The 12,003-nt window shown below is 41.0% G+C and overlaps 1 protein-coding gene across 1 annotated transcript; it reads left to right on the top strand.

Annotated features, from left to right (window-relative positions):
- Positions 1-519: 519 nt before the first annotated feature.
- On the top strand, positions 520-7,561 carry LOC123151192 (uncharacterized). Its single transcript, XM_044570941.1, has 6 exons — positions 520-846; positions 1,464-1,565; positions 1,663-1,822; positions 1,897-1,955; positions 2,120-2,324; positions 6,938-7,561. The coding sequence occupies exons 1-6, from the start codon at positions 538-540 to the stop codon at positions 6,949-6,951; spliced, it is 849 nt and encodes a 282-aa protein (XP_044426876.1). The 5' UTR covers positions 520-537; the 3' UTR covers positions 6,952-7,561.
- The last annotated feature ends 4,442 nt before the right edge of the window (positions 7,562-12,003 follow it).

Genomic DNA, 12,003 nt, shown 5'->3' with positions numbered 1-12,003 from the left:
TGCCTCGTTACTGCGAGCAGGAAAATGGTTCCCTTCGTCCCTCACCCTTGGTACCAACATTGTTGCCAACATTACTGACAGGCTATCCTTTGACATAGCGCTGCTGCTCCGGCTCCCCGACCGACCTGCTCGGTGAGCTCCTCTGGCGCGCCGCCTCCCCACGGTCGCCTGGGCGGCGATGCAACTCCTCTGCTCCACCTAAGAGACGAGGAAAAGGGGATCATGATAAGTTTTTTTTTTAGAGAAAATGATAACGAAGCGGTCGGTTGATTTCAGACCTTGTCAGTTTTTTTTTTGCGGGTAGACCTTGTCAGTTAGCGCGTGCGCTCAGCGCGAGGAAATTGTGCAGCTGCACGATTAAGTATTTGGATACTTTATTAGTAGGTAGGTAAAGAAACCCCTAAAAAAGGTAAAAGAAGGGCCTATCCCTCAGCTTAAAATTGCAGACAAAATGGCCTTCGGCCCGAGAAAATGATTGGTCCGGCCCAAGAAAATGACTGGTCCGGCCCAAGAAAATGATTGGTCCGGCCCAAGAAAATGACTGGTCCGCTCTGTCTCCCGACGCTCGATTTCCCCCCCTCGAGGGTTTCCTCCGCCGCCAGGTTGCAGCCCCTGCGTCGCCCGTACCTCTCCTACTCCCTCCGACGACCGGCGCCATCCCCGCCACCCCGCAGGAGCCGGCGAGCGCGGCCCCACGCTCCCATCTCGCCGGCACAAGCATTCATCCGTCCCGCCTCCTCCCCCTCCCGACGGCCCCGACGCGCCCATCCCGCCGGCCACCCCCTTCCTCCGCCGTCCCCAACGAGCCGATCCCGCCGGTCGCAGCTCTTCTTGCACCGCTTCCTGGTGAGCCTCTCGTCCTTCGGTTTTTGTTCTGTTCTGGTTCCTCTCCTGTACATGGAACGATGGAAGTTGGATAAGATGGATGTATGCAGATGCTTAGTACATGATTTGCGTGATGGATGGATCAATGGGGCTAGGTTTTTCGTAGATGGATGGATGAATGGACATGTAAATTATTATTTTTGGTTACTGTGAATGCTCAATGCAACTGTAAAGGGAATATGGCTTGTTTAAAAAAAATATTGTGATTACTCAATGCAACTGCCAATGGTTCTTTCTTGCTTCTGCTGTGTGCTAATTTGAATGCTATTTTTAATGTGAATGCAATCGCCAATGGTACCGTCAACACTCAGTTTTGGAATCAAAAGCTGAAAAGAACTGTGCCTGGTTCTTCTTCCAGAAACCTAGTTTTGCATCCAGCTTTTACTGCTCCACTCGCTAGCAGTTTCTTTAGTGTACCATCAAAGAAATTGTCATCTGATTCATGTCCTCATCCTCAGTTCCACCATCTTTGCTACTGATATGGCAACATTGTAACGAATTCTTCAAATTTGTGTGTCATCTGAAACAAAGCTAACTTGTTCCAATCTTTTGTGACATTTTCCGTTCTCCTTCTTTAGATGGCGTCATGCGAAACCTTGAGGGCAAGACCTCAGAGATATTTCCCACAGATTTGTCTGACATATGACCATATGGATCATATGGTGAAGTTTCATGGCCGGGTTAGTCTCCCCCTCCTTTGATTTAATCTTCATTTGTGGACATTGATTTGAATAATTGAATCTGGACTGAAGCCTGTCTTTCTATTTCTTTTTGCAGACTGGTCTCAAGAGGTCTGAAGAAGTGGAGGACTATTTTGATATTCAGTTTCTAACTGCTGAAGACGCCAACCGTGCCTTTAACCATCTCAAGGGCAAGGTACCAAACATGGAGTTCAGTTGGGCGCCGAGGAACATTATCAAAGACAAGCCACCAACTGGTATCAAGAACATTATCAAGAACATCTCGATTGCTCATAAAAAAATCTTCTTCTCATCTTGTTTTTCCATGTAGGAGTGGTGGATACTTCATTCGTCCCACCAAAATGTGATCTCGATTGCTTTAGTGAGCTGGTAAAATATTCTAAAGATCTTTCCTACCTGAGTACAACTTGCTACTTGAAGACATTTATTATCCGCTAGGTTTTCCTGCCATGTTGTATTAAGCATATGTATTATATCCATGTTTACTTACGTTAATTGTTGTAGCTAATAAAAAGATGTTTACTTTTGTGCAGCCTTCCCTGCCCATTCCTGCCAATCAGCCATTCCCCACATTCTGGAAGTTGCCGCCTCCACAGCATAAACGGAAGAGAGGTCGACAGTCTCCAGAGCCTCCACGTTCCGCAGAGCGGTATCCCCCAAGTAGTGTTCAGATGGATGAAGTCGACCCACGCCCTCCATTCACAGCGCGCTACTGGGCGCAACTTCGTCCGATATACAGTAAGTTGTCGCAAGTAATTTTAATTATCCGTTTGGTCTATATCCTCGGTACCTAACAGAATAGACGAGAAATGAGAATGTTTGAGTAAACATTTGGTACAAAAGAAAATTGAGGGGCACCCTGTAGTGAACTACAGAGCATTTACCTTGCCAAAAAGACAGTTGCATCTAGTCAGTAGGTTAGTTACTTAGTCGTGCATACTTTGAGCAAAACATCGAGTTAGTACTTTGAGCATACTCTCATTTCCAAAATTTTTATTATAACCTTCAAGGTTAACCTTCAAACCTCATTCCGGAAGTGAGTTGAGCATAGCTTATAACTTTCCCAATTCCGTGAGTGTATCCGAATTCCATAGACATGTTGAACATAGCTTATAACCTTCAAGCCTGAGTCCAAAAGTGAGTTGGGAAGGTTATAAGCTATGTTCAACATGTGTTTGCCTTAGTCGTGCATACTTTGAGCACCTGATGGAATTGCAAGCCTTGTCACCATGTAAAATCATGATATTTGATCAATGCTGAATCCTACAAGCTAAGTTAACCGGATACTTCTGGAAACTGCCGTATCAGGCATATCGGAAACTCGGATACGTTTTGATACTTCTCAAAACGTATCGGACATGTATCTCCCTATTTTCTGTTTTTCAAATAAATAAATAAAATTCGGATACTTTGGGATACCTGTGGGATACCTCATGGGCATGTGAAAAGCCTATCTATCCATACCCACGACAGCCACCTCCCTTTTCTCGCCTCATTCTTCCCCACCTCCAGTGCCCAAATGTGACCGATCCTACTCTTCGGCAGCTTCAAATAGAAGTTGCAGCAGCTGAAGGGAACTAGGATCATACTAATGGTGCATTTTCCATGCTTCTATCACCTTATTAGTATTCTTAAGCTGTCATTTTCATATAATCATTATTTCCTATATTTTTTTCAAACCGGGTTCAGGCACAACACATCATGTCAAAACCGGGATTTGACCGAGGAATACCACTAAGAGGGAGTAACTATACCTGGTCTTAAAGAGTTGAGGGACGAAGGTTACACCAACAAAAAGTTTAGGCACAAAAGCCACACTTCGCGATTAGTTGAGGGACGAAAAATGCACTTTTCTCTAATTCTTTTTCTGGTGCTCTTTATATTACCTTGACAGTTCACTTGATTTATCAAAAATGAATAGATTGGAAGGTTCTCAACAAAAATAGACCCAGAATGAACACATTAAAAAGCTAACAAAAAATGTATTGGCTAGTTCACTTGATTTATCGGGCCGAAATATATACACGTAGCTAGGTTGTCTTAATCGTGCAATGTTAATTAGGTGCAATACCACGTAACTTATAATAGCCGGACATCCCGCATCATGGGACCACATGAAGAGCACAGATGAATGGTAAATAATTCGAATCTAATGTCAAGTCACGAGAGTAGGCTTTCCATCAACCACTTTCTCTTGAAGCTGAGCTGAATCTGACACCAGTTGGCCGGAGAGCCTGGCTGTGTCTATCAGATAAACAAGCAACTGCCAAAATGCGTTGTTAGTTGTCCAAATCTTCATTGGTTAAATGTCTTCCGATCTTCCGATTACTTCTTAAAAAACTCGATGGTTTAACTAACCTGAAAAAAATTGGACAAGGGCGATGATGGCATGGATCTGATTACGCTGACTAATTAACTTAACCATTTCGCAATTTTTCTTAACTTAACCAAAGTGCGCGTGTTATTCTAAAAGCAAGTACTATAACAAATGAATTGAACCCGTTTGCTTATTTAAACTTTGAATCGCAAATTTAAAACAATCTTAATTTTCTAAGGCTATGAAAAGGCAGGGTCTGGGCAGGGGAGACCCTGATCTGCCTCTGCCGGCCGCCACCGCAGAAACCCAGGGCTGGTGAGGAGCCACTCCTGCAGCGCGTGCCAAGGGCCAGGCGCCGCTGCTCGCTCGACGATCCTGACGGCGACGCCCGCAGGAGTCAGAATCGGGGTCAGTAGAACACGAGAGGAGCATTTCCTGCTTTCTCCTGCACATTTTAGGTTTTTAGTATCTGAGGGTGATGCAGCTATCACAATGAAGTGACAGATGTGGCACAGAAATCTTGCTCGCTGTCCTGATTAGGTGTTATCCTTTCCCTTTTTAATCACACTGACCCAACTCTTTTGGCCTAATTAGGAGACCGACTGGCTGCAGGCTTGTCCGTTTGTGGCCATATATGAATATTAATGCAAGTGTCACGTAATCTAATTGCCAAGTGTTGTACGGATGAGCCCCTAAAAAAAGTGTTGTATGGATGAGTACGTGAGAAGATACAAGCAATCAATGATTTTTTTTGTCTTATATAATCATGGGGATAAAAACGTCGTCCATCGATCTGCATGGGCTTACGTGAACCTCACACCAACATGATAGATCGTCATAATTATATCATATGCTCCGGAAAAGGGAACATCCTTTATCATCATGCCTATGATGCGTGTGATGGGTCAATTTGTGATGTCTCTGCAGTTATACATAATAACTAGCAGGCAGAGACGCAGCAACACGCCGCGCCTGTCAGGAAGCCTGAGATTGTCTTTGTTATTTTCTTTGATGGAAGAAAATTTAAATAGTTTGCTCAGAATACAGTTGACTGTGTGGAAGTTTTTGATCAAAACAGTTCATTTCAATGCAAACTTCAGTACAACATTTTTCGGACAGAATTGATGTAAACCCAAATAAATCTCTATCCAAAGCCCTAACTTTTGCTTTGCAACATCAATCGCTGGAATAAACTTTCCAGCCACCTACACAGACACAAAGGAAGCTGCTAGCCTAAGCAGTACACACAGTGCTAAATTCTGAAGCTTATACTCCACATCCACAGTAACCTTCTTCGATTCTATTTAGTACCACGAATGCACCTAAGGTAAAACATAGGATAAGGTGAACTTGTAACCTGCAGGTACTCCGAACATGGATCACTGTTCTTAAAAAAAATTAATGCGAGAGCCTCAGAACACACACATAGGACTACATGTAAAGAAGATTGCCAATTAGAGTGAACAAATCTACTGGCCTGGTGCATGCTATTGGCTAACACCTACTTGGGATCGACGAATAGCAGTCTAGACTTATACGTCATGCAATTTCTGAATAAGTAGGAGGATAATCTCAAATGATTCAATTGAAGCTTTGATCACAAAAAGAACAAAAGATAACTTATGTTCATAGTTCTGCGATCATTAGGGCTACCATATGCTGAACTCAGACATATCAAACATATGTAATATCTGTAAGCTTGAAATTTATGTCGCTTATATGTTGTGGACGCTTTGGCATTTACAGAATAAAGGTGAGGGCAACACCCATTCTTAGATCATGGCATTGGCATAGCTGCAAGATATCAACAAATCAGAAGGGATATCGATAGAAAATATGGACTTAACACAACCCTTTTTCCAAAAAATAGAAATATGAAGACTTGACAGAAATTACCTACTCTGACCAATGGTAATGTGACGGCCACTGTAGTTTGTGAATATAGAATGTTGCAAGAACATATAATGCTAGAAAAAGATTATAACATCGGAACTGCATCACTGTGTACAGGAAGAAACTGGCAACCATCTATCTAGCAAGCAGACTACCAAGTGGGGTATTTGCAAGACACATAGAAAAAAAATACTGTCAGCCAGCAAATGAATGCGAGCAGAACTCCAGAAATACATATCCAGACCCTACGTTATATAGCTAGTGCCTTTCAGGGAGGCAGCTTCGGTGACTTAACTGCATTTGCCTTTGAGTGTGACATGTGGGCCAGTCACCTGTGGGGTCCACGTGTCATGCACTCAAAGGCATGTGCAGTGAGACACTGAAGCTCAATCCCTTTTTTAGTCAGTGCCGCAAATGTTGATAAGAAATAGTTTTAGTGTACGGACAACTGTAAAGGGATTGGCGTTCACAGGCTAGCTAGCTAGTGACAATGAACTAGCTGAAAGGCCTTGAGAAGCTGTGGTCAGCAGGGCCATTTAGTGCCGATCCATTAGCTTTCTATGTTTTAGGGGATAAGGGAGGACAGTACGGGCGACACCATATATACAGTAATTATTACTAACCAGTTCTGCTTTGCAACAATCTCCATGCTGTGATGCGCCGACCGATGGATGAATGATTTAGAAGCTGTAACTATAGCACTAGTCAGCGCGCACCGGCGTCTTGGCCCTTTTTTTTTCCTCGAATACACACGAGCGTGCGCATCATATATTAAAGCGGAGAGCGGGGAGAAGAGCCCCTCTATATGATTTATGTTGCATTGACATTCACACCTTCACATGGCCCCTGTTTTTCAGTTTCTTAGTGCCTTTTGATCTGGACCAGTTGATCCCAACCTTGTTACTCTCTACTCTTCTTAACATCAATGAAGCCAGTGTACACTAGATCTTTAAAAAAAAAAACTGTAGCACTATTCAGCATCTGTAGTTAGTCCATTAGCATCCTATCCTGTAGGGGCGAGACGACAGTAATAATTAACCTGGTTTGAAATAGTCTACTGTCTGGATATCTCCACCATCTGTTTTTTTTTTTTGAGAAATATCTCCAGCATCTGTAATGTGTAATCCTGACCCTTTTGCAGGTACCAACATATGAGTGAGTGGCTAGGAGGGTGCCGATGGACATGATTTAGTAGCTGTACTAATCATGATTTCTCTTGATATGGGGGCACCCGTTCCAAGCATTCATTTTTTTTTTTGGTAGGACAGGGATTTGGATGGAACCTCTGGTTAGCCTAGAAGACAGAACAAAAGTTTTTGCTGAGCAAACTATGTGCATTGGATCCACGTGATGCTCATTCTTCCACAAGAACCCCAAGTGAACTTTTTGTAGGCCAAAGCTGGATGACAAAGGTCGAAGGAACATATGTCATTTTTTTTGAGAATCACACAAACCTGATCAAACAGGCTGGGTACAATCTTTACTCAGAGTCTCTCTAAGCTCATTTGGCACATCCGCCAACTTAAAAAGTCTGCCCAGTCTAGATGCACGAGCAGCCAGGTCATTGGCCAGCTTGTTTTGGTTCCTCTTCACGTAGGCACTCTTGTGAGAACTGAAAATGTTCAATGTTGAGTTGATGTTAGCTATGATTGGAAAGAGGCTTGATTGATTGGCAGCACCTGGGTTGATCGCCTTGACCAAGGTCATGTAATCGAGCTCCACCTGAATTGGTCCATTATAATATTTCGTCGACGCTTGCAACCCATGCGGCAAAGCTCTTTTTTTTTTTTTGAGAATCACCCATGCAGCAAAGCTAGTCCTTCAGCCTCTTCCTCAGCCGCACATTGGCTCAATCTGCATCCCATCGAGAAGAACGGCACACCATGACAGTTTCTGACAACAGCACCACACGCACTCGCCCGGCACTACTTCCTGAGCAGCCCCTGCTTCTTCCTCATATTTCAGCCAGAAGCCGACTGATCCCGAAGGAACAATGCACGCCGTAGCATGACTAGATGCCATTTTAAAGCCTGCTGCCTACATATGTGATAATAAATAGCTGAAACAGAAAACGTCTGGGTCTGGCCCCTCTCGCGTAACGCGAGAGACCTCCTATTTGACGCGCGCAGGCGTCAAACAGCTGTGCCTTCGCTGAAGGAAGATGGTAATGGGCCGGCCCATACGCATAAGCTCATCACAACTAGTATTTTTCCCTTTTCTTTCTGCGTTTTATTGGAACTTTCTGGATATTCTTTATGGTAATAAAATAAAGTATAAATTCATATTTTAAAAATATACTGTATTTTCAACACTAAAGAAATATGAATATATATGCTGAATTTTTTAATACACATTGAACATTTTGGAAAATACGTTAAACAAATATTGGAAACACATTGAACATTTTTGTTGATATACATTGAACAAATTTCGGACGCACATTGAACATATTTCAAAAATATGTTGAACAGAACAAATTTTGCAACACACAATAAACATTTTTGTAGATATACATTGAACAAATGTCGGATACACATTGAACATTTTGCAAAGCTATGTTGAACAAATTCTTAAATATATGCTGAATTTTTTAATGCATGGTGAACTTTGTATATAAATACAAAATGAACTTTCTATAATACACAAAAAAATGGAAGAAAAAGGAAAATAAAAGAATTAGAAACTGAAACAGAAAAAACAAAAAGCAAAAAAAGAAGAAGAAGAAGCAGCCTTGCGATGTGGGCCGGCCCAAGCTGGGGCGACGGGAAGATGAGCTTCAGCGAAGCTGGGTCGTTTTGACGCGTACACGCATCAAATAGGGATTGCGGTCGCGCCCCGCCGCCCGTGTGCGTCCAATCGTCGCGGTTTCGCTGAAGCGACGCGCACACGGGCCGGCCCAATTATCACGTGGTGAGGGAAAATTCAAATAAAAAAAGTGCATGAGTGGGATCGAACCCCAACCACATGCTTGCTTTTTACGCGGCTAGCCAGCCGAGCTAGCGAGCTCAAATGTATATAAAAGCAACGCCAAGCCTAAAATAGAAAGTACAACTGCAAATCCTTTAAAAAAAACATCCAACATTACTTTAATATACGTAGAACAAATATAAAAATACAATGAATATTTTTGTAAAAAAATACTGAACAAATTTAAAATACACAAATGAACATTTTATAGTATACGTTGAAAAATTTCTTAATATTCGATGAATAAAATTTAAATACACAATCACCATTTTATAATATGCATTGCACAATTTAATAATATACGATGAACATTTTTCAATACACCATGAACAAATTTTGCCAAGACCCATCCAACACCAGCAGACCATCACTGTCCCTCGTGACGCTCCCTCGTTCCCCTCCGCGGCGTCTATTTCTCGCATTAAGCGAGTCAAGAGGAAACTCTTGTGTCGAGAGCTACAGTGTCAGGCTGGCCCAATTCGCGGTGCACAGTTAAAGAAAAAGGGAAGGGAAAAGGGGTGGACGAGGGATCTTTCCCTCGAGATCTGAGAAGAAACGAGCGATGCTAGCCACCACGCCACACAACTATTCGTGTTTATTAAAGGGGCCGCGACGTACTTCAACAGAGACAAGCGTTTTTTTTCTGTTTTCTTTTGTTTCTTTTCTTTAATTTTCTCCATTTTTTCTTTGTTTATTCATTTTTTCATTTCCTTTTTCCTTTGGTTTTCACAGTTTTTTTGTTTTTCCTTTTTGTTTTTTGACAAGGTTTTCTTCATATTTGTTTGGTTTTTCTTTTTCTTCTCCATTTTTGTATGGTTTTCTTTTTCATCACCATTTCTTTGTTTTTATTTTGTTTTCTATTATGTTTGTTTTTGTTTTCACTCTACATTTTTGTATATGTCAAAAGCAATTTTTTTTATAATAAGTGATCAACAATTTTTATATACACGTTCGACATTGTCCGAACGCCTATTCAACATTTTTCAGATACTTGTTCAACAGTTTAATACTTATTCAATATTTTTTCAAATGCTTGTTCAAATTTTTTCAAATACTTGTTCGACATTTATTAATACTTATTCAACATTTTTCAATTACTTGTTCAATATTTTTAATACTTATTCTACATTTTCAAATACTTGTTCAACATTTTTCAAATACCCGTACAACATTTTTTCAAATACTCGTTCAACATTTTTTTATAATTATTCTACATTTTCAAATACTTGTTGAACATTTTTCAAATACTTGTTCAATACTTTTCAAATACTCGTTGAACAGTTTTTTAATACCTGTTCACCATTTTTTAAATACTTGTTCACCATTTTTTCAAATGTTTTTTGAAGAGCATTTTTTGTAATATATATTTGTAGAATATTTTATATAAATAAAAGTACAAAATTAAAGCAAAACACGAGAACAGAAAACAGGAAAAAAATAGGCCTTTTTCTCCCGCGCGGCTGGGCCGGCCCATCTGGGCTCCCACGCCGTGAGGCGTCACCACATGCTCGGTTAAAGCGAGAAATAGGGGTGCCCCTAGAAAGTCGCCCAAAGCTGGGCAACCTGCCAAGAAACTGGCCTAACTTGGCATTTTTTGAAATTCGACCAGTTTTGCCATTTTTTATCTAAACGTGGGCTATTTCTTGGCGGATCACTGGTGTGCCTGTCTGTTTTGCCAGAAACTAGGATGTCTGCGGGCGTGGGCTTTGGTTGAGCCTTGCGTCGTTTGGTTTCAGTGGGAAGTATGCTAGGTACGTATGTCACGTGACCCCTCTCTATAGAGCTTATTGTGAGATCTAAGCTTTCCCCTCTTGCTAGGGTTTCAACTCCTCCCGACGGCACCTGGCGATGATGTGGAGACTCCAATCCCCTGCTTTCTCCGATCGCCGCTGGTTGCTAGGGTCGCCAGACTCTTGGCCGGTGCGATCTAGGGGAAGAGCTAGGGTTATCCCGTCCGCGGAAACCTGAAGAAAATATGCCCTAGAGGCAATAATAAAGTTGTTATTTTATATTTCCTTATTCATGATAAATGTTTATTATTCATGCTAGAATTGTATTAATCGAAAACTTAAATACATGTGTGAATACATAAACAAACACTGTGTCCCTAGTGAGCCTCTACTTGACAAGCTCGTTGATCAAAAATATGTTGAACAGAACAAATTTTGGAACACACATTAAACATTTTTGTAGATATAAATTGAACATTTTGCAAAGATATGTTGAACAAATTCTTAAATATATGCTGAATTTTTTTAATGCATGGTGAACTTTGTATATAAATACAAAATGAACTTTCTATAATACACAAAAAATGGAAGAAAAAGGAAAAAAGGAAAAGAAAAGAATTAGAAACTGAAACAGAAAAAACAAAAAGCAAAAAAACAAAAAGAAGCAGCCTTGCGACGTGGGCCGGCCCAAGCTGGGGCGACGGGAAGATGAGCTTCAGCGAAGCTGGGTCATTTTGACGCCATTTCCTATTTAGCGCTGCAGGCGCCCGTTAATGTGTATTCTGCTAACGGGCCTGTAGCCGCTTTAGATGGGCTTGGCCCATTTCGCTCGCTTCGCTATCGTTCGCTTATACAAATCGCAAAACTTCCGCGAGAGCTGGGAAACGAACCATTTAGCTGGACTTCCTGGTTAACAGCGCACTGTGCTAACCATCCCGCAACAGTAACTTCATGCCCACAATTCCATCACTTGTTTGCCTTATCATCTTTTTCTTTCACTTTTTCTAGTTTTTGTTTTTCATTTTTCTGGTTATTTTTTTCCTTCTTCCCCGTTCGATGATCTTTCTCAAATCCATCCACATTTTTTAAAACTGATGAACTTTTTTCTAATTACGAGAACTTTTGTCACATTTGACTTTTGTTTTTTCAAATTTGATGAACTTTTTCCAAATCCGATGAACTAATTTGATGAACTTTTTTCAAGATTGACGATTTCTTCATTCAAATTTGTGAACTTTTTTTTAAAATCGACGAACCTTTTACAAAACTGATGAACTTTTTTTGAAAACAATGAACTTTTAAACTTTTTCATAAAGTTTTTCCAAAATTGGTGAAATTTTCTTCAAAAATGATGAGCTATTTCTCAAAATCGATGAACTTTTTTTAAGTTTGTGAACTTTTATCTCAAAATCGATGAACTTTTTTTAAGCACCAAAGGATGAGGTTTCTTTCCCGTCCTACAAATTGAAACCGTTCTAGCTTGATAGAACTTTTATCTCAAAATCGATGA

The sequence above is a fragment of the Triticum aestivum genome, chromosome 7A, assembly GCF_018294505.1.
Source record: "Triticum aestivum cultivar Chinese Spring chromosome 7A, IWGSC CS RefSeq v2.1, whole genome shotgun sequence".
In the NCBI taxonomy this organism is placed as follows: Eukaryota; Viridiplantae; Streptophyta; class Magnoliopsida; order Poales; family Poaceae; genus Triticum; species Triticum aestivum.
The sequence above is the reverse complement of the archived record's forward strand: the minus strand, read 5'-3'. Positions and strand labels throughout refer to the sequence as shown.

Bases quoted from the DNA above. Each gene is read 5' to 3' on its own strand.
- LOC123151192 (XM_044570941.1), top strand. From the start codon at position 538: ATGACTGGTCCGCTCTGTCTCCCGACGCTCGATTTCCCCCCCTCGAGG. The intron at 847-1,463 runs GTGAGCCTCTCG...CTCCTTCTTTAG, and splicing joins TCTTCTTGCACCGCTTCCTG to ATGGCGTCATGCGAAACCTT. The intron at 1,823-1,896 runs GTATCAAGAACA...TTTTCCATGTAG, and splicing joins CAAAGACAAGCCACCAACTG to GAGTGGTGGATACTTCATTC.